At 31.4% G+C, this 22,832-nt stretch overlaps 3 protein-coding genes across 5 annotated transcripts; 2 read left to right on the top strand and 1 right to left on the bottom strand.

Moving 5' to 3' along the window:
• The first annotated feature begins 3,083 nt into the window (after window positions 1-3,083).
• Window positions 3,084-11,034, top strand: LOC133288240 (uncharacterized). The gene is made up of 7 exons (XM_061485957.1): window positions 3,084-3,197; window positions 3,271-3,412; window positions 3,499-3,600; window positions 3,826-3,950; window positions 9,707-9,987; window positions 10,066-10,150; window positions 10,594-11,034. Exons 1-7 carry the CDS (start codon window positions 3,084-3,086, stop codon window positions 11,032-11,034), a joined length of 1,290 nt encoding a protein of 429 aa, XP_061341941.1.
• A 1,262-nt stretch (window positions 11,035-12,296) lies between these two features.
• On the bottom strand, window positions 12,297-14,400 carry LOC133288257 (uncharacterized). Its single transcript, XM_061485978.1, has 2 exons — window positions 14,230-14,400; window positions 12,297-12,815 (listed from the first exon to the last, which is right to left on the bottom strand). Exons 1-2 carry the CDS (start codon window positions 14,277-14,279, stop codon window positions 12,581-12,583), a joined length of 285 nt encoding a protein of 94 aa, XP_061341962.1. The 5' UTR covers window positions 14,280-14,400; the 3' UTR covers window positions 12,297-12,580.
• A 1,292-nt stretch (window positions 14,401-15,692) lies between these two features.
• LOC133288256 (uncharacterized) lies at window positions 15,693-21,337 on the top strand. Of its 3 annotated transcripts, none has more exons than XM_061485977.1 (4): window positions 15,693-15,890; window positions 15,967-16,035; window positions 16,160-16,342; window positions 20,907-21,337. In XM_061485977.1, the coding sequence occupies exons 1-3, from the start codon at window positions 15,726-15,728 to the stop codon at window positions 16,334-16,336; spliced, it is 411 nt and encodes a 136-aa protein (XP_061341961.1). In that variant the 5' UTR covers window positions 15,693-15,725; the 3' UTR covers window positions 16,337-16,342; window positions 20,907-21,337. The 3 variants fall into 3 exon arrangements, with proteins under 3 accessions (XP_061341961.1, XP_061341960.1, XP_061341958.1); XM_061485976.1 differs by lacking the exon at window positions 20,907-21,337 and adding an exon at window positions 17,509-18,148; XM_061485974.1 differs by lacking the exon at window positions 20,907-21,337 and having other exon boundaries at window positions 16,160-16,482.
• Window positions 21,338-22,832: the final 1,495 nt, after the last annotated feature.

Here is a 22,832-nt window from a genome sequence, read left to right as displayed (position 1 = left end):
GTCGGAAGTGTAGTGCATATAAGGTCCAACTTGTGAACTCAACCATCAGAGAGGAAGAGTCAGTATTGACTCGGGTCAACTCAGGAGATAGAGTGAGATTTTAAAACACGGATTAAAATCAGCAAATAATAAGTGAGAGACTTGTGGACACTTCCTTCCTGCTCCGATGGCCTTTCCAGGGGCAGCCATTCTCTCGTGCAAAAGGGACAAAATTTTGCTAAAACAAGAGTGTAAACATACGAGATATTTTTAATGTAATTTTGACTTTGATTATTTGTTATATAAAAGGATTTTAAATTGAATATAATTTTTTTTTGTATTTCCTGTTTTATGAAGTGATTACTTTTGAGTCTCGTTTAATTAAAATATAAATACAAAATTTATTTTATTATAAATTTTTAATACATAGGACACATGATTAGAGTTAATATTGACGATTTTCTTTTTGACTACATTAATATTTTGGTTATCTAACGTTTACATGAGACTCGTTTGGTCTTTTAAATATTTGTGATGTCAACTTAGTTCTTTTAAGATTTAAAGTGACTATTAAAATAATCGTAATTAATATCGGGAAACTTGAGAGAAGGATTATTTAGATGTCAAATTAAATTTTGGAGGACTACTTTAATGTAATAAATGGTTAAAAAATTAAATTGATTTTAAGTGTATCTTCAGAAGACTAAAATGATGGTTAAGTACTTTTTTTAAAATAGTCATTAGATTAGGTTGTTTTTTTTTTAAAGAATTGTTTACTCAAATATACCTAAAATGATCATAGCCGAATTGGTTTGTCTCCAGAGATTGAATTATTTGTTTTTTCCCTCTGTTTTGGGCAAAATTTAATAAAAAAAATGACATCATTAGTTTTTTTAAAAATAAATTGACATTGATTATAAAATTTAATTAGAATGTACTATTAGCATAAATAATTTATACTGACTTTTAGGGGGCGTTTGGTACAAAGGTTTTTGTAGGATTCCTGGGAAATTGAATTTTTCTAAATTTTTAATTTTCGGATATTATCGTAAATTGAATATTTTCATCATATTTCTGAAAATCGAGATTCCCGAATAAAAAAAAAATTTACTCTACCAAACGCCCCTTAATAATATTTTAACACACACAGTGAATTTCCCTATCCAAGTATGCTTGACTCCCCTTCTTCTTTATCATGACATATTTGTGGCAAGTAATTCCTAGACACCCTATGGGGGCATTTGGTTGAGGTTATTTTTTATTACCCCATGCATCTGGTTTTGGTAAACTTGGACGTCCATGTTTGGTGAAGATTTTTGAAATATTTCCCCATCTAACAGATTTCCCTTGCGTTTGAAGCATGCGTGTAAAAAGGGAAATAAATCACTGTTCCAAATGACAACTTCGATGGTGGTATTTGTAATTTCGTGGGTAAATAGCAAGAAGGACAACCTGTGGAGACCAAAATACCCTGATTCAAACCCCATGGACACTCATCTCTACTTTCAAATGGTAGATAATTGGTCATGATTCCTTATTTACATCGTATTGATTATCAACGACCAATCATTCTCTCTTCATCTTTGTCTTTCATCTGAAATGGGAGTCTGGGAATCTGGAACTAGAAGCAAAAGTCCACATGGTTTCCAATTCGACTCCATATCTGATTAAGTTCAATGAAACCATTCACAAGCTCAATATAAAAAAAAAAACATATTTTCTCAATAAACGTTTGATGTTCGCTGGATTTAATGGCTTTGGAGTTTTACTTTTTGTCACCAATATCCATCATATATTTTTGGGCAATTTTTTTTTTCACGCATCTCTGAAAATTATCTAAGTTGACAACCAGTGATGAGGTATGTGCAGATGTGATGCTTGCCAACTGGAGAAAGGAGATGCAGAGAGGAAGAGACAAGTATGTGCAGATGTGAAGGGGTTCGGACAACAAATGTTGACGCACAGACACAATTATGTTTTCATAAACGTTCTTCAAATTCAAAAATGTAAGTGTAAGGGTTAATTTTGTCATTTCAAACCACTTCCCCATCATTATTTTACCTTCAATCAAATAAAGATTTAGAAAATTTTAACCAATTTTTCTGGTAAAACTTTGGCCAACCAAACAACTTTTTTTAAACTTTCCTACCATATTACTGGTAATTACATTTACCTAGTAAAAAAAAATATCTCTTCTACCAAACGCCTTATAAGGTTTTTCTAAAATTTGCTTCCGTTTCTCGATAGAATTAATGGGAACAAATACTAAGAAGTGAGTTATTAAGAATTTTGTCCTTTTTATGCCTAGATCCATTTCATGCTCTTCCTTGGGGGTTAAGGAATGAATAAAAATCCTATTACTTAGAATTAGCAATAGGTTTGAAAAAAGTATCCAACAATATGAGACTTAGATAATTGTAAGCATTCGTAAGGAAACATGATATGTGTGTGTGTTTGGAACATATTTCATTTAGTTGAAAATGTACTATACAACTACCCTTACTCAAGACATATTTTATAAACATGAGCTTTGCTTTTTTCTCTTCTCATATTATACATATTTTACGAAAGACAGAGCTTCAATCAAATTCATATTTGAATTGAAATTGAGATATTGATGCAACTTTCTTTTAAAAGATTAACAAATTGATTGTCTTTATTTAAGTTAATAAATAATAGGAATCCTATTTTTCAAGATAAATTTTATCTCCCATAGAAATATACGAGTTACATTTTTTTTTTTCTCTTCTTCTTATGTGTTTGCACATAAATTATACACACTTTTATTTGTGAGTTTGTAGGAGATACAATTATACAATTTTATATGTACGTAACAGATCAAATTATCTCCTATAACAAATATTAATCCCTAAATAAATAATATTTGAAGAAAAAAGTGGGATCGAGACTTTTAAATTTTTTTTTTTTTTGTGTGTCTAGTCTCTCGTAATTTATCTATTTCTCTCCTTTAAAATCATAGAACTTTGTATCCCTTCTAAAATGATCACACTTTTCCCTATACTGAAATATTGAAGTACTGGTAGAAAGTTAAAAGTAGATGTCATGTAAAACTTTTTTAAGCATAGAGCGGGAAGAAGGAGAAGATGGGCTCAGCATTTGGATGGTACGGTCCTCTCATAGACCTCCGCGCAGCCTCTTCTCACATCGGCGATTTCGTTCAACTTGTCGTCTTCGTTCATCGTTCCTTCCCCGTTCAGGTTTCTTATTCCTCTTCTACTCAACACTCTCCATTTATTGATTCTTCCATTTACGTCCATTTCTGATTCGCAGTGCAAATCGTCGAAACTCGGAAGAGACCTAATCCGAACCGACATTCAGGTCGGCGATGATACGACGCCGTATTTCGTAGTGTCTCTTTGGCAGAAGCACATGGGGTCCATGGTAGAAGCTGGAGATGTCGTTTTGTTAGAGAGTATTGTCTGAAACCTATTTTATTATCCGTTTTGAAACTCATTGCTATCGATTTGATGACTTTAATTCTGTTATGAAACGTGGCAGATTTCAAGATTGCAAAATATGGTGATGTCGTTGAGGCCAGAACCGTTCAGTGGTCTTCTCTGCTTTGCTTGGTTCACCCTTACGAATCACTTATCTCAAAGGGTTTGTTGTTTCATTGAACTGTGCAATAATCATCATTATTTTGCTGCTCCTCCTATACAAAATATCAATGATTAATGCTACACCCACTCATACTTACATGTACATCAATGATTGATGCTTATGTGAGAGATGTGAATGTGATGTGCAACAATAATAATTGAATGTGAATATAATTAGTCTCATTATGCTTAAAAAGTTCAACTTTTGCAATTTCCTTCTGTGCAGTTGTTGAAGAGTTGATAACTGGTTGCCGTGTTGGGACAACAACAAAGGACAAGCTTAGTAGGGTCATAAAGTGGGTGCAGCAGTCTCGGTCCACCATATGCAACATCAAGTTGAAGTCCAATCAAGTATTCTCTTTGCCCTGTAATTGTTGCCTGTACTATATAATTTCTAAGTTCATACTTATTGTGTGTTGATTCTGGATGCTTGCTTTATTGATGTTCTCTAAGTTGTCAAAGTTTTTGGACAGCATTTCTTTTCATTCAACTAGTGGCTGTTCCATCGAGTCATAATATGATTGCATCCATATTCTTTTCTTCTGTCACATTATCTTGTTTTCATAATGCCTATAGTACATCTTCTTATTCTTTTCTAGTCATGCCTATTGTTCAGCGAATGCATTTGCATGATTTTCCTTATATCATTTGATTTCCTAAAAAATTGGGAAGAAATGATGCTTTTATTAGCACATTACATAAGTGGCTCTTGTGGTAAGCAAGTTTGAGGGGTTTCTTGGATCCTTCTATTAACGAGCCTACAAGAAAGCACTTGTCGGGAAGAGCAGCTTCAGTTGAGAGAGGAGTAATCTTAAACTCAAAGGGTGCGAGGATACATCGTAAGACCAAAAAAATGACATTAGCAGGCTACATCCTATGGCTGTGGTTAAACTGTTACATTGAGAGCGTCATTTATTGCATTTATCACACATTATTATACAGTTTAGAGAATGAAGTTAGGACATAGCTGCAAGAAGATTAAGTTATGATAGCATAGGCATATTAAAAGATTAAAAATAAGTACAAGTTCCAAATCTGTGTACTTGTATGCTCATCATTTCATGTCCTAAATTTGAGGAATGTGCTATGTGATTGTGTACATTTGTTGTTGTTTGAAATGTCAAATGCACTTTGTTCTGCTCAATTGTCTTGAAGCAAGTTAGATGTTAAAAGCTAACAAATCCCTACTTCTTCTTCTTTGAGTGGAATGTATGCGTGTAGAAAGTGAACATAAAGTTATCAAATCACAATTCAAATCTTGAATTGCGAAAATATAATCGTGAATCATAAATGATATTGATTATAAGATTTAGAAACATAATGAAAAATAGTTTGAAATATATCTTATATATGTATTATGTATATAATGCTCAAGGTATATGAATAAAAAACAAAATCACAAGCTATAAGATCATAATTAAGTCTCATGATCAATATAGATATAGGCTAATAAATAAAAAACATAGTATATGTAAGTAACCAAGTCTAAAACTATTTATCCTCTTACAGTTACTCATCAATCATCAAGACTAATGTTATAACTATCATTATCAATTGTGTCGTCAACTAGCATAACCATCACTTTATCCTCTTCTTCTTTGGTCTCATTATTGTCCCTAATATGTTATTCATCAATTTGAATGCCTTTTTCTTAATCATTCTTGTTAGTGATGCCTTATCCTCTATCTTCTTCTTCTTCTTCTGTTTTGCATTATTTTATATGATGTCTTTTCCTTTATCATTCTTGTTGCTGTTGGTATTAACATTTTGATCATCTAAGAAATATAGATAATACATATGTAAATATATCAGATAAGATGAATGACAAAGAAAATAAAGATTTAAGAATTTCAAAAGCAGGTTTAAGATTTCAATCTACAATGTAAGAGCAATATACCTCTCTCTTTTTGCTTTGATCTCCTTCATCAGTCTTGAAGCACTCTTGACATCCATTCAAGAGTCTCCATCCATTAGGCAAGGCTCCTCTTACTCAGTAATATATTATTCGTTAGATGCTAAATCTGATAAGCCAATAGGATCTTATATCTCTCCTTTTGCCTCCCTTTGCTTTTGCATAATTTGAGGTGGAAAGTTGTATTTAACAAATACGTAAGCATTTAACCTTTGTTGCCCTAAGCGGTTTCTTCTCTTAAAGTGAATTTGATCAAATGCACTCCAATTTTTCTTGTGCCTTGTAGTACTATAAGTGAGAGGCTTAGGATAAGAATAACCAATGATTGTAGCTCTTAGCACTCATCTTCTAAAGTATTCCACCATAAAGCTAGCAAAATGAAATTATAAATGAATTTTTAGTTAATATTTAATCTATAAATATTTTTTGGAACAAATGAATAAAATACATAATAAGATATTCAAATGACCAATTACAAGATGCATCTTTTTCTCTAGTTGTGACTGCTAAAGTATTTCCAAAGAGTCACTCAACATTGTCAAAATTTTTAATTTGGGAATCAATTTTGACCTATGTCTCAATATTAGGTCACATCTTCTCCAATGTCATGCACAAACCAATTTTGACCTTAGTATCCATGTTAAAGTTCCAATACCTTCTTATATTTGCTTTCCATATGATTAAAATTCTTTGCTATTTGTTCCTTTGCTCCATCATCCACGTGTATGAGAATTTTCACGAGACTCACAATTCATGCAGTACTTTATTGATTTCCAAAACCTTGAATCAATATAAAAAATGTCTTCTACAACTTTAAATTTCATCTTAGAGGTAAAGGCATTCGTAGCCATTTTTAATGCAAACATAAATTGGAGTGCCATCTTTTGTTATGAAATAATATTCATTGTCAAATAAGATGTAACAGACCCTTGATATTGTTGGTCTAACTAACTCTCTATCTTTTGGAATAGCTTCTATACAAATTTACCAATCAGGTTTGTAATTCCATATTATGGTATTATGGAATACTGTAATGTATCAAAGTCTTCACGAATCAAATCAACTAATCAAGACAATGGGCTGCACAAATTGACCAAAAGAGTTGCTTTCTTTTATCCATCAACTTGTTTCTAGCCAATAAAAGGGCTGAAGCACAATTCGCCACTAGAACAACATTTTCTTCCCAAATTTCCTTCTCCATCTCACCTAGTAATTTGAAGTTTGAACATTTCTTCAGCATATTTAATGAAACTACTAGTATCTACAGATTTTATAAAACAGTCCTTTTAGAACTATTAACAAGAAAATTAGTAAGGGATCTATATTTTCCAACGGTCCATCCATTTGACATCTGTGTACAACCAATTCTCATGCATTCAAGCTTATATTTATCCAAATTAGCTTGGACAAGATCAACTTCTTTCTTCAAGTATGAGAGACTCACTTCATGATAAGTTGGTGTTTTCTTGTCTCTACCTTATTCTCTAATAGATTTCAACATATTAATAGGTCCCACTGTCTTGATTTTATTCTTAAAGACATTGGCAACATTACGGTATTTTATATTAGCATTGGATAAGCAAAGAGAATTTCATCTTTCATTTATAAGCATTCTTGAGTGTTGAATTTGCATAGGAGTTATTCCAAAGGTAGAGAGTGAGCTATTCCATCAATAACAAGGTTTGTTGCATCTTATATGACAACAAAGTCTATTTCGGAACAAAAGATTACGCTTTGATCTATGTTTATATTAGAAAAATGGGCTGCAAGTGCCTATTCCTCTAGGATGAAGGATAGGGGTATAGAATATTTTCTTCCAATTGATTCAATATTTTGAAAAATTAATAAAGCACTCCATGAATTGTGTGTCTCCACTTGTGAAAGTTCTCTGGCTTTTGGATGGTGATTCAATGTTTGCAATGTGATACATTTACGAGGCCCGTGGATAATGCCAATGAATAAGTAGCAAAAAAATTTAATCATGCACAAAGAAGATATAAGAAGGTATGAGAAATCATTGACAAGCATTGAGATTTATAATTCCATAAGCTTTTTCATGCAGCGACATATTTTTGTAATCCAAATTAAGTGTTTTTTAAAAGTAATTATATTTTTATGTAATATAATTTCCTTCTATTTGATTCATTATTAACTCTTAACTTATTATAAATTTATAATAATTCTACATGTTCTATTATGATTTCAACTTTAACCTAGATATTAAGGTTAAAATGATTTACACATGACATTAGAGTAGATGTGTCATGATATTGAGATAAGGGTTAAAATTGATTCTTAAATTGAGAAATTTATCAAGGCTGATGGATAGCATAGCAGTCATAATCAGAGAGAAGAAGTAACTTGGTAATTGATCATTTAAATATGTGAGCACGTATTTTATTCATTTATTTTAAAAGATATTTATAGATTAAGTAATTAACTATGTATTGTATAATTTCTTTTTACTAGCATTTTGGTTGAATAGTTTAGTTGATTAGTGAAAAGAGCTACAATCATAAGTTATTTGTGTCATAAACCTCACTTGTAGTGCCACAAGGTGCGAGAGGAATTGGAGTGTGTTCGATCATATTCCTCGTAAGTGAAGTAACTGCTTAGAGCAACAAATGTTAAATGCTCTTGTATTTATTAAATACTTTAACTTGAAATTAAGCAAAAACAAAGGGAGGTAAAGGAGACACATATGATTCTATTTGCTTATCAGATATATAGCATTTGATGATGAATGTATTATGGAGAAAGATAAGTCTTGCTTAATGGATGGGGTCTGACTGATAAAAGAAATCTAAATAGAAAGAGAGGTACATCGCACTTGAAAATTGATATATTTTTTTATCATAATTTGTAAATGCTTTTTTATTTTTTTCTTTTAGACATTTATCTTATCTTAATACCGACAAAAATGATAAAGGAAAAGGTATTATCATACAAGATAATGGCAATAAGAATGATAAAGTGAAAGGCATTGTCAGCAAGAATGGTAAAGGAAAATGCATTCGAATTGATGAACAAGATATTGGAGATTATCATAGCGAGATTGAAGAGGATGAGGATGAAGGATTGATTCTGCAAGATGATGACACAACTGATGTTGATAGTGATAACATTAGTCTTGATTATTAATGAATAGGTGGAATAACTAGATTTAGACTTGTTACTGTGTATTATGACCTTATGATTCTATTTTTTATTCATACATTGAGCACAGTATACATAATGCATTATTTATATGATACTTTTTTAAAAAATTCATTATGTTTCTAAATCTTAGATTCAATACCATTGGAAAATTAGCTTGGTGACTCAGGATTTGATAACCTAGACCCAACTAGTGTCTTCAATTTTTTGGATCCATGGCTGCATACCCTGTCAATTGGTATATTACAATGGAAATAAGAGAAAAAAACAAAAAAAAGGAGAGACTTTTACTTTCTTAGTGGCAAAGTTCAATTAGAGGCTCTCTTTGAGAAGTTTAAGAAGTAGGAAGAAAGGCAGTGGGATTTGAGAGTTGTCTTGAAGTAGATCTTAATATAATAAAATAAGTTTTGTTCTCTAGTCAAACTCAAATTCACTAAAAGAACCATGTTATTTTCTGGTTGAGATTCAAATTCAATCACTAAACAGAAGGATGTCTTTTTCTGTGTGGGATTCTTTTTTTCAAGCTAGATTTTAGGGTTTTTTGATTTGGGTTGCATCACATGGGGTCTCCTCCAATCTCCAACCCAACTTTGTAACATGCACAGTACCTGCAAAAAGGTGCAGCACTTGAATCTCGTCCAGTTACTAAATCACTATTTCCAGTGTGACATCATGCAATTCAGGATGTGATTCTGTCAAGCTCCATTATGCACTGAGTTGTATCGGATGGCATGATCCGAATTGTGAAACAAACAATTTCCATAACCATGGTAGGATACTAGGATGTCATTAATATTATACACCTATCCGGTTTTATTGTAATTCCTTAGTCCTGTAAACATTATGCGTAAACGATTGTGGATATTGTGATTATTAGACCTTGTTTAGTTCATATTTTAGGTTTAAATTCATAACAAAAATGGTTTTCATTGATAAGTTGACTTCTTTCACTTAGAAATACTACTGTGATCAATATGCTTCCTCCCATGCTGTACTGGTGTGCATATACTGATGAATCTGCTGAATGTGATATACGCAGCAAATAGAGTATGTGCCTAGAAACTGGACAGTGCTTGAAGAAAGAAAGCCTAGAGACTGCTTTTCCCTTCTGGAAGTCTCTCAGCTAGCAACATCCTGCAAGGTTACAGTCTGTGCATCTATTGGTGAAATTATTCCACTACTTACCACCAGGACTCTTGGCCATGCTGAGAAAGAGAAGATTTTCCTTAGCAGGAGACTTTATAAAACTGAGGATAATAACTTATTGAAAGATCTCTTATGCACTGGCTGCCAGCTGTGTGGTTTACCCTTAGATTCTGAGTATGAGTTTAGATGATAACTAAAGCCTTGTTGTTATGACTTCCATTATGATCAGTGATAATTCTTCCCTTCTTTCAGATTTGAGCAAAATGTGATTCCACTGATTTGTTCAAAAAGTACAAGCCGCCTTCATGCAGTGTGCTCGATATATAGGCCTTTCATGGTAAGTATATATTCACACGCCTTGCTTGTTTTGTTTCTCCTCACCATGATCTTATCCGATCTTTTATTTGAGTTTGGGGATTTATTTTTGAGCTGAATCTAATTATAGTCACATGAAACTGGAAAGATGAGTCAATGAGGAATCCATTATTCCATATACCTTTAGGCAATCGTTTGGATAAATGAAACAAATAATCCATCCATAGCCAAATTAATAAACTGCGATGCATCTTTTAAATATCCTAGATTTTTTTATTTATTTTTTTTGTAAATAATATCCTAGATTTTGAAGTATATGTGAATTGGTCCTATTTGTTTCATAATTAAGATACTAGATTATAATAGGAAAAATTAGTCTTGTTACGCATCTGATTTTTAACATGTGAATTAAATTATATAATCTTGGACGTGCTTAACATTGCCTTTTGATGCAATTTTTGGTAGCTATATGTGTGGGACGAATCAGATTACATGCCAGTTCTCGTTAAGAACAGGGCCGCAGAAATCTTGTTTGGGAACATCAAGGCTGAAAGAGTCTATTCGAGTTATAGAGAGCAAATGCTTAACCGAAATCCGGGTCCAAGAAATAAATGCAAGGATAATGATGAAGATGTAAGACTTGCTAATAACCTGAGACTTTCTGGGGAAGGACTTTCGAGTGCCAGTACATCAGAGGTGGGTAAGAGCTTGCAATTGGAGGAAAAATATCTTCCTGTTAAAAAGTTCAACTTTTATCATGTTTGGTTAATTTTTCTGAAAATGTTGCTGAAACAAGGAAAGAACGGTCCTCTGAAGTTTGAGATCAATGTTGATCCCAGCTTAAATATTGAAAATGGAAAATTTGAAATGGTTTCTGCAACAATGCCTTGCTTTGGAACCGAGTGATTTAATCTATTATGAACTGTTGCACATCTAAATTGCGAATTCTAGAACAATCCCTACACTCTCTTTCAAAATTTCATCATTTATTACTAAAAAAAAAAGAGAAGGGAAAATCAACTATAGCTCCATTAGTTCTGTGAAAATAACATTTTAGAGGAAAATGTTTGGTATGGACAAGCGAATAAGCAAGCGGACAGAAATCGCATTTTTTTTAAAGCGAATACGTTGTACCCATTTTTTTTTTTAAGCCAAACAAAAGTTATTTTTAGTCAATGTTTTTTAAGCCAAAAGTAACTTTAAGTTAAAATTAAAAAAAAAAGTTAAAAATTATTTTTTTTATTATATAACATTTTGATGATGTTTTTAGGATTTAGATGAGGGGACATATAATGATTTGTTATTGGAGTAAATGATTAGGGTAAAGGAAAATAGAATAAGTGTGAAACTAAAAAATAAAATAAGAACTCCAAAAAATTGATATATATCTTAAAAAAAATTACTCGTGAGTTTGTAGTTTTTCTCTTTTTTATTTATTATAAAAAAAGCTTTTTTATTATAATTTTTTTTTATTATAAAATCGTTACTAGATTTCTACTTTCAAGGAGAAATGAAGCTAATAATAAAATCGGGCAAATAGGCACTAAAACTATATGCAATATATTTAGAAGGCAAAAGCATACAAAATTGGAGATAATAGCCTGGCAAAGAATGTAATAGATATGGACCAGGAAGAAAAGGATGTTTATTAACAAAACTTCAACATCTCAAGATCTGTATCAATGGTATACAAGATCAGAGATGAAATACACGGAACTCCTGAGTACAATTATGAATTTCTCCTATTCTAGGATCTTTGAGAGTTATACGCTCTCTCCTAACTACCAACCAACTTCCCATCCCCATTTATTTATTTATTTTAAAATATTCCATCTATTCATCGTTTCGCGACTAGTCTGATTCAAGGCAAATTCAGAATTAAAACTTTAAACTTCTTCTAAAAATGATATTGGGATTTTCCCATTTATTTTTAATTACACGTGTAACAACAGACTTCTAGTTACACATATGACAATAGACTCAGGTCCTATTGAATGCATATCACAATCCAAACAGTACATTATAGTCCAGTACAAGATCGTGATAGTGCCCTGTATGAGCATGGTAAAAATGTGATTAGATCAAAATTGAACACGATAAGATCAGCCTCCTTTTGAACAAGATTACACAGCTCCATTTATTCAATATAAGTTTGCTCCTCAAACTAGAATTCTTTTGGGTATTACAGCGATCCTAAAATTAATACAATAAGGCTGTTTTTCCAGTATCATTATATAGGAAAACAAAAGGAACCAAAAATTTCTGAAATCTTTATGAATAAATTAACAAAGAAATCCTTTCTTATTCACCTTCTTTTGTTTACACTGCTAGAGGGAAAAGGTCAACAACAAAGCATCAATTAGAAGAACATTTGACCATGGGCTAACAGAAGAGTGCATTTAGTTTGTTACAATCATGACCAAACAAATTTGACAACCTCAAGATATAGAGCTCATGAATCAATTTCTGTCTCACTTAAAGAAGTCTCAGCTGCAGCACTTTGAGCTTCAAGTAGCTTCATTTGGCGCTCTGCATGTTCCCTTTCGCACGCACTAATTCCCATAATAATATCCAGCATAGTACCAGTGGTGCCAAAAAATACAAGGGGTGCTAAAGATTTGCGTTTTATCCCCACTGGAATTGCCAGCAAAGCTCCTGCCACTGAAAATACCCAAGTGCCCAATGCACTGCAAACTTTTGATGGTCAGTATATTTTGAACAAAATTCACCTTTGAAAAAATAAAAAAGGCACTTGCAAAAAAAAGCAAAATTAAAGAGTAAGGAAATGAATAAAAATAAATTGCCAAGAAGAATGAAGATCTTTCAAGAATTGAGTCAAGCTGAAGCGATTAAGGCATATTATTGAAACTCCTCCTGCTCCTACAGATCTCGTAACCATTTAGACCTCACTCCAATTCACAAAACATCAAAGAATCATACAGCAAAAGATATACAAAGGAGATTGGGGGCGGCAAGTAGACAAGCGAGGGGACAAAAGGGTCATAGCAGCGCATGCCAAGAACCTTTCTTCAATGCTTAGATAGATGCCATTCCACATCAGAGGATTAACCATGACCATGAACATCAGGATTTCAACTAACCCTAAATTCATCAGATAAGAAAAAATATTTTGTACAGTGACTAGGCAACTTAAGTGTAAACAGATTTGATGAAATGAAAATCCCTTATATGAATGACAGAGTAGTAATAATGTAATATAATTTATTGAAACATATCATCACCCAATACTCTCATTTCTCAGTGCACCTCGGTAGCAGTCACTTGATCAATTGTTAAACATTTATTGGTTTCTTCCTTGCAGGTTATACTTGATGGACTACCAAACTTTTATTGTCAATATATATATTTGACAACTCATTGAGGTTTCGGTATACTTCCTGAACAGGTAATTGAATTCTTCATTGCAACCAGTGAATTATTTGATTATTCCACGGGGACAAAAAGTATTCGGATGCTTATCGAGCAGTAGCCAAAGTTGTTGAAAGGAAGTGTCTATGAAAGGGAAAAATCACCTTAGGTGTAAGGATCTCAAATAATCAGAAATCCTGTAACTAGAAATACCTTTATTAAAACGTACATAATGAGCCAGGTTCATCTTTAATGAAGATAGTAAGTTAAGAGTTATGAACAACAGTAGGGGCCTATGAAGGAACCCAATCACTTAATAATTAAAATAACATGGATAGGTAAGGTAAGTTGAAATAGCTTTCTTGTAAATAATATTGGAATTCAGAAAAAGAATAAATAAGAATCTTGGAATAAGATGTGAAGTATTAATAGTAAGGAATGGTGTGGAGTAGAGTAGGTTCCCTTGAAAGTGCTCACTTAAACACTCTAATCCAAATACACTATCCCAGAATACTCTGTGTCATCGACCCTATTACAAGGGTGCAAAATAGGAGCCTAATTTTCATATCGAGTCCCTCATTTTTTCTGGTGTTCTAGCTAGTTCTTAAATTTGATTCAATTTGATTTTATTATTTAATTTGTAAAAGGGGTGTGTAAGAAGCTAAAAAATTATATCAATGAAGAGTGTTAAAACTACAAACCAAGTAAAGAGGAAGAGGAACTGACACTTACTTGGAAACGGAGCAGTCTTCGAGATGCTTTACATTTTCTTCACTTCCCATTTTCTTGTGACGCGTTCGCAGATGAAAAAACTAGGGTTTTTGTGTAGAACTGATAATTGGGGTAAGCCCCTTTCAACAACAGACAGTGGCGGAGTTAAAGAAGGAAGAAAATTCTTTCACCAAAAATAAAAAAATAGGGAAGAAAAAAAGGGTGCGTTTCATAATTTCACTTGTTTGAAATGATATAAAATTTATTTTTTAAAACAATAAATTCTTTTCTAATAAAATATATTTCATTTTCAATTTTCCAAAACGTTCTAATTTGTTTTAAAATAAAAAATATTGGGATTTGTATAAAATAATTTTATCTCTCATAACAAAAATAATTTTTTAATAATTATAAATAAAATAAAAATGAAAAAATAATATGATATCATATAAAAAAAAATTCACAATAGAATCGCACAAATCTTGAAATGAATAGTTGCAAAAATGTTAACCATCACATTCCAAGCATGAATCGGTTTTGAAAGGGTTGATGATACTAAATTGTTTCTATCTTTTTACTTAAATTTCACACATTTTTATTTTATTTTATTTTATTTTTGGTACAAACACATTTTTATTTTTAAGTGTGAAAAATAATTACACAATCATTCAATTATATATTTGTTACATTCAAAATAACTATTGTTATAATTAAAGTTAAAGGGTGTTATTAATCTTATGTCACATCAGACGGGTATTTCATGTGGTGAAACAAAGTTACGAGACTCACAATTTTTTAAAAAATAAAAAAATAAAATAAAATATGGACACAAAATTCTATGAGTGTGCAACATAAGACAATTATTTTATGTGACATAAGATAACTATTTTCCATAATTAAACTCATAATAATATGATAACATATAATTATCTAATTATGAAAAAAAATATGCACGTGAATTAAATTTTTATTTATTGAAAAATAAAGGACATAAAGCCAAAAATACAACTATGGGGGACACATGCATAATTAATTTAAGGATTCGTTTTTTCGGCAGTCCATATAAGTTATCTACATTAAATTTACGATGTCATTTTGGGACAAAAATTATGGTATTTTTGTAATTTTAATTTATTTCAGGATTATTATAGTTTTTATAATTATAATTTTTTAATATTTCAATATCAAAATGATGTTGTTTTGAGAATAAATACAGATAATTTATCTGTAGTAACAGTAAAAATATTTTTATGTTAATTTAAATTCTTTTAAATTAATCAGCAAGGTTGCAGATTTGCATAATTATTTTAAATTAATTACGCATCTAGTTTTTTTTATAATTTTAAATAATTTTATCTTGATTTATATTATCAAAATTTTACTTGAATTGATTATATATCACTTTTATAATTTATAATTTTTTTTTCTCTAATATATCTTAATAATTATGCTTGTTGTTTTAACCATAATTGGAGTTAAGAAGGCAAGTGTTTTGTTAGGGATATCAGAATCAGAAAATGAGAGGAATCGGAGGGCCTCTCCTATGCATCGGAGATCTTCTTGGCGACGTTGGAGACGAAGGAGGAGGAGACTCTCTCCGTCGTGAAGCATCTCCTTCTTCTCTTTCAATTCTCAACAACGCTCCTCCAGATCCACTTCCTGACCTCACCAACCTCTTCCAGGTTTCACTCTTTGCCGTTTCACTCATTCCTTTCCATTTCTGATCGCGTTTAACTTGTTTCCTTCGTGTCGTTTCAGGAAAATTACGAGCACTTGAATTCGGCACTTGCTGGCTCCGACCATTCTTGGACTTCCCTTACCTTGAAGGTATTATGCTCTATGCATCTCAATCTGTATGATTGTTTTTTTTTTCTTCTTAATCTGTCTTCTATTTTCAACTTATTATTATTATTATTATTATTATTATTATTAATTTTTTGTGTTTATTCAGTTATGCACTGCTTTAGAAACTGCAAACGAGCTGGTTCAGTCTACCAACTCAAATGTTTCGTCTTTGTTAGAGAAGGTTGAGGAGCTTCAGAAAATTGTTAAGAGAGGAGATTCTGCCATAGCGGCAGCAAAGACAGTTTATGTTACCCCTGACAACCATATTGGTGCTTTAAAGTGAAACAAGGTTAGTAAAATAAATTTTTATATGATTTTTTTTTTTTTTTTTTTTTTTTTGTGTCCAATAGAAAGATTTTTTGCTATATGAAAAGTATGTTGTGGTATGTTGTGGTACCTGTAACTTTTATAATTAAAAGTATCAGTGGTTCCTTTTAATTTGCAATGCTATTGCTCATTTCTTCTTTTGTTCTCTGTGTCATTTATTTTGAGGGTAACAATTGTAGCATAGTCTGTTAGTGCTCAATATCAATTTTATATCACGTGCATCAGTGGGCTGTTTGAGCTAGCATTATGGTTCTGGAACGTGAAAACTGAAGCAGAACAAAAAATCTGACTTAAATCCAGATTCAATTCAATGCAAAGTATATTGAAGTCAATTTCACCCTATTGAATGTTTTTTAGTTAAACAAATATAAGGGATTACTAAAAACACGGAAGACAAGTATGTGCTATTGCTTCTTAAGTTCAATATCAATCTTGTTGACGTATAATTTATTTATGTTGATTAACCCAAAGATCTTATTGCCTTAAAACTTTAGTCATGAACCACAAAACAGAAATTAATCGAGGATTGATAAATATATTATGTTAATTTTATTATAATTAATTTATAACTAAAATGTATAATTTTATATTTGATGCATATATTTTGTCATATTTAAATAAATGGCTGCATTACAAGTTTGATTGGTGATCTGGCAATTGAACCAGTGTCCCAGTGGCTTAGTTCCTTTGCAGGGTCTGGTCCAATCATTTTGTCTAACCCGTATTATAGTGAATCCCATTGCCACAACTCCTTCCTATCCATCAGTTTGTCTAACACTCTAACCCGTATTTACTCCAAATTACCTGATGCCATAGTGAAGAATGAAGATTATCTTCTTAACTTATCAAACAATGCTATAGCAAGTGTTTTATAAGCATCATCTGAAGGGTAACTGGTTTGAGGTAACTTGAGTCAGCAGTAGTTACTGCTGTTTGGACAAAATCAGTAGGAGTCAGAATCCTAATTTCGAGGAGGTAACTGCAGATAAAAGAAAGTTACATTGATATCCCTTGAGATTGATGAGGCCTATGCAAACCCCCCCTCTAGTTTCAGAATTTACATTCTAACCCTATTTTAAACTTTCATTAAACAAATATCTCTCCTGATTAATTTTTGTAAACACATAGATGTGAAGGAGGATCCAATGCCATGCCTAAAAGCTAGACTGTAAGGAAGGGAGACACCTCTTTCAAAAGAAGTTCTGTGTTGCACACCCTACCAATGTGGGTTTCACCCTCCTGTGTCTCACGAATACCCTGAAAAATCAAGTGGGAGCTTTTTGGTATAATATGAAAATGGAGGTTCTGTTTGTGTAGAATCTGAAAATATCTCAGGTGTAATTTACTCTAAAAAATTGGAATGCATTGAAAATCATACCAAATTGAGGAAACAAAATATATCTGAAAATTATTAAACTGGAAATTTGGCATCTTTGGGGTCTCTCAGTGTGAATTTGGATGGCAGTAAGCTAAATTTCCACCCCCTTGTAATGCCCTTTCCTTTTCCTATTAACCCCCCCTGCCCAAGCCCTTGCCAGGGGAAAGAAAATTTTGCCTTAAGGCTAAATTACTGTCAAGGGAAGTTATATGCTGAAAATTCAACTTGTGTAGGAAGTAAAAATAAGTTCTGTGTTTACTGTTGGCTGTCATCTTTAAATGTTAACTGAACGATCACCTTTTATTAAGTTTTGCTGAGACGTAATGTCAGCACTCAGTTGTAGACTTGTAGCTTGCTTTCCCCATAAACTCACTGAAATACAGAAGAATTTGGCTTCAGCTTCTTCGTAGATACATTCTGCTGCAGGTAACCCTATTATGTGATGTCCCATTAAAGCTTTTAAGTTTGGGGAAGGATGGTTTCGTGAGAACGAGATACGTTTTGTTTTATTTTATTTATTTATTTTGGTACTTGTGATCCGAAAAGTTATTTATTTATTTTTTAGATAAAAGATTCCAAAAAGTTTTATAACATTATGCTTGCATGTTAAGGACCCGGTGAATTACCTGCCCTGCTTGCATGTTTTCCTGATGGAAAATGTGTCAACTTCTCACTAATTATATTTATCATTGAACGTATTTGATATTTTCAGTTTGCGAGAATATTTTCATCAGTTTTCAATCTACAAATAGGGCATAGATGGTTTCGGACTTTCGTGCCTTATGTAATATTACAAATGTAGAAGAGGAATTGCTTTTGTTCGACTGGGAATTGTGGTATTTGACCATCTTTACAAAAATAATTTGCTTCTAGATTTTAGGAGAATGTGATTGCTAGATATAGGGAAAAGAGTATAGATACCCACTGAACTTTGATCCTTTTCAATATCCGCGAACTACAAAACCCTCCTAGTTTGTCATTAAATCATAAGTAATACTGCAAGTGCTCCTTCTGTCCAATTGCTGTAAAGTCACTAGTGACATGGCCAAATCTAAGCCTTCCATTTATATGAGATCTAAACTGCCCATTAAAGTATTCTTTAAATCGTGATTTAACTTATATATTTCATTCCACCATATAGAAGATAATAATCCTGTATTGAAAAAAGAGAGAAGCATCAAGTGGATGTGGTCGCAGCTAGAGCAGTGCCAACTGGCAAGGCTAGCATCCTCGAGGCCACAATTTTCCTGTGAAATACTTGTTACTAACCTGGGATGGAGTTGCTGAACTCGCCCATCAGACTGACCCGGGATTTCTGCATAAACATCCACTGTCAATACAAAACCCTAACCTCCCTTCAGTAACAATCCTCATCCCTATTTTCCTTTTAGAACCCAATTATAAGGCCCTGCACATTGTTAAAGAAGAAACTATTTGCATCATAAAACCTAGCAATTGAAGTAATGAGCCTATATATTGCCTTGGATTCAGAAATAGCCACCAATGATCAGAGTAAGTAAATAAAAAAACCACAAGACAAGTATTGTGTTTGAATATTTGACCGTACAAATTAGAATCATCATATATCTTCCATGTCCAAAAGAATTGCCCAAGTTGTATCGTTCACTATATAGTACATACTATCATATTCAAGGATCCAGTTTCCTTTGAAATTGCATGAACTCGTTACACAGATACGTCCAACAAGAGCCCAAATTTTCATTTGCCCTGCCGATATATAGTACTTAGCTACTAGAGTATGAGAGTCTTTAATGTTCTATATCCTAAAATTCTTGGATATCCCTTATCTAAAATAGAAAGGCACCATTTTTATTATATTTGATCTAGAAGAGCAACACTGCATAATTCAAAATTTTCAATTCCATAGAATCAAAATATGGGTTAAAAAAAAAAGGGAATATATTTCTCAAGATAATTCACAAATAAAAAAGTGAGTGAGATTAACTTTTTTTTAGTAGATCCTATTCATTTTTTTGAGTGTGCATGAGACAAAATTATTTTATACAATATGAGAAATATAATGAGAAATATATTCCCCTCACGAATCATAACAGGAATGGGTTCGGCAAAAAAAAAAAAAACACGCCAGCCATGGAAAATAGACAACGGTATCAACAAGTTTCCATTTGCTATGCGAAGTAAGAAGTCCAAACTTTTAGATGCTGCCGTTTGCATCTTTTTGTACAAATAACTTGATTGTGGGTAGGAGTGAAATTAATAAAGAAAATGAAAGAAACAGTTAAATAATGCTTTCAAGGCTTTAAAATGAAAGGAAAAAACACTTCAATTCTTTTACATTCAAAATAAAATATTTGTTGATTCTTTCTCGTTCAAGTAACAAAACAAGTACGTAACTTTGGCTCTTTGACCAAAAGGGATTTTTAAAGAAAATAATTAAATATAAATATTAAAACAATTTTAAAATATCAAAATCTTATTATTATTTTTTAAAAAACAAATCATGCACAGTATAAAGGATATTGAAGGAAATTTTTTATTATTTTGTTCAATAATTATGATTATCAAATAATATATAATATAAATTTTAATTTAAAGAGAAAAATAATTATGAATGACCATTTAAATTTTAATTAGAGAGAATGGTCATTTAATTTTATCTAATAGGCACAATTACTTTTAAAGAAATTTTAATTGCTACTATTAATCACTTAAAATGAATGATAATCATTCGCATAATAACTACTTAGATACTTTTATTCAATGAGATAAATAACAGTCATTGACGACAAATTAATAGTGGTTGATGATAAATATTATATTATTGACCATAGTTATAGAAATCGTAGGATTCGAAATATCATATGATAAGTTGGAAATGACATTGAATCTATATGCTCAAATCAATGTGATTCCATATCATTAATACAAATAACATAATTCAATGATTTATTCATGTTTTTTTCTTTTATCAATTCTTATAAAAGAAATTGAAAAGTCAAATAAGCATAAATTGTTCAGTTCAAAAGGAATCCTATTTGATTATCCCATTGCCCTAGTTTTATTCTCTTGAAACAGGGGCTATACACACTCACTCTATCTTCGTTATTCAATTACTTTGATTTTTTTTTTTGAAACTGATCCTACTTATCTCTTTGAGGCGAATCAGAATCTCCGGTATTCTCACGAGTTCGACTCTTTGAGCCGCATATGGAACTAATCCAGAGTTCGGGTGTGAGTCCAAGAATTACGGTACTTATGCCCCTCCCAAGATGGTGTTGGTGGAATTTAAACCGAGGTCCTCTCCCACCACTCAGTTCTCATGCTACCAACTGAGCCACCACACTTGGGTACTTTGTTTTAATTCTTATAAAACAGTCATTGCTCATGTTATATTCACCTTATTTAGTTATATTATTGCTATATTTTTATTGTTTTAAAATATAAACGGGAAGGATATACTTACCACCGAAAAAGTTTATAACCTTTACAACTAACCTAATCACCGTTGATTTCTGTCAATTTAACGATTATCATTTATTAGAAATTATTGGGTCGTATTTATTAATTAATTATTAATTCTAATAAATGATAACCGTTAGATTGACGGAAATCAACGATGATTAGATTGGTTGTAAATGTGGTAAACTTTTTTGGTTGTAAGTATATCCTTCCCCGTAAACTTTATGCAGTCATTTTATGTGATTCAATAATAATTTGTGATTTTATTTTTTGAGAAATATAATCAAGTTATTTTATCAATTTATAGTTCTACTCTAAAATTACTACATTGTACAATATACATTATCTATATGATATTTATTTAATAATAGGTCAATCATAATAACTAAACTAATCAATCACTACTGTTGGCTACTAAAAAATAAACTATAACTATTTCATGTGATTGGGACTAACTAGTTGTTGTTGACCAGTCAGTGAAAACTATTCATCATTCAGTGAAAACTATTTTATTTAATAAGAGATAAGATCCTTTGACACCGATAAATTTGACACTTCATTTGAGAGCCGTTAGATTAAAAAATATCAATAACTCTGATTTGTAAGCATGTAACGTCATTGATCTTTTTTTATCTAACGACTCTCAGATGAAATATCAAATTTTAAATTTGACATCAAAAAGTATCCTGTCTCATTTAATAAAAGCCATCCACAATAAATATTAGACAATTGACCATTCAGTGCAAACTAATCATTAAAAAATGAGAAGTACGTATTTACGTGGTAGTTACCAAGTGAGTATTAGTGACCAATCAAAGAATGGTAATATTATAAATAATAAAAGTAATTTTTATATTTACAAAAAAAAAAAAAGTAATTTTTATGACTATATAAAATTGAGTAATATTTTATATAATTAAAATTGTAATGGTTCTTCTTGATAATTTTAATTTTTAATTCCTTTTAATTAAGTGTTACTTAATTTTCCCTACATTCTATATTGAGATCGTCGGATTTAATTATTTTTGTCTGACAACCTATCTTTTATTTTTATATAAAGTTACAAGTTTTATAGTAAGAGGAATGTTATACTTACAATCTTTTTTTTTTTACAATATTTTACAACCATATTTTATCACCGTTGATTTTCGTCAATCAACGGTTATCATTATTAGGAATTAATAATTAATTAATGAATTTAATTTGTAAAAATCATAATCGTTGATTGGCGAAAATCAATGGTGTTAAGATATGATTGTAATAGGTTGTAAGTATAATCTTTTTCTTATAGTAATTGCATCTACAAAAAAAATTTAGGTGTAACAAATTTTATAACAAAAAAATCTTTTATCAAATTTAATGATTCGAACTGGAAATTCTATGTAAAAAAGAAATTAGATTATTATAATTGAGATTTCGTACATTTTAAACCCATTGAAATTTTAAAGTTCACCACCTGAACACAGCTTACGTAAAATAATAATAAAAGAAGGCAAGAGGAATTTTTGCTGCTGATGTTATAACCATTTTAATATTGAGTTCAGGTGTATGATTGAGTTGAGTCCCCCACACTCACTACAAAGCGAGATCAAACAGGCAAACACAAACAACAAAACAAACAAATTACTGAAAT

This window comes from Gastrolobium bilobum, unplaced genomic scaffold (genome assembly GCF_033153095.1).
Source record: "Gastrolobium bilobum isolate Gb01-03AN ecotype WA unplaced genomic scaffold, APGP_CSIRO_Gbil_v1 utg776, whole genome shotgun sequence".
NCBI classification, from domain to species: Eukaryota; Viridiplantae; Streptophyta; class Magnoliopsida; order Fabales; family Fabaceae; genus Gastrolobium; species Gastrolobium bilobum.
Note: the sequence above shows the minus strand (reverse complement) of the source record. Positions and strands in the feature narration are given on the sequence as shown.

Coding starts and splice junctions, on each gene's coding strand:
- LOC133288257 (XM_061485978.1), bottom strand. CDS start 14,279: ATGGGAAGTGAAGAAAATGTAAAGCATCTCGAAGACTGCTCCGTTTCC. Junction 12,816..14,229: donor GAAGACTGCTCCGTTTCCAA/GTAAGTGTCAGT, acceptor AAAAGTTTGCAG/TGCATTGGGCACTTGGGTAT.
- LOC133288256 (XM_061485977.1), top strand. CDS start 15,726: ATGAGAGGAATCGGAGGGCCTCTCCTATGCATCGGAGATCTTCTTGGC. Junction 15,891..15,966: donor ACCTCACCAACCTCTTCCAG/GTTTCACTCTTT, acceptor GTGTCGTTTCAG/GAAAATTACGAGCACTTGAA. Junction 16,036..16,159: donor GGACTTCCCTTACCTTGAAG/GTATTATGCTCT, acceptor GTGTTTATTCAG/TTATGCACTGCTTTAGAAAC.
- LOC133288240 (XM_061485957.1), top strand. CDS start 3,084: ATGGGCTCAGCATTTGGATGGTACGGTCCTCTCATAGACCTCCGCGCA. Junction 3,413..3,498: donor AGATGTCGTTTTGTTAGAGA/GTATTGTCTGAA, acceptor GAAACGTGGCAG/ATTTCAAGATTGCAAAATAT. Junction 3,951..9,706: donor TCAAGTTGAAGTCCAATCAA/GTATTCTCTTTG, acceptor TGATATACGCAG/CAAATAGAGTATGTGCCTAG.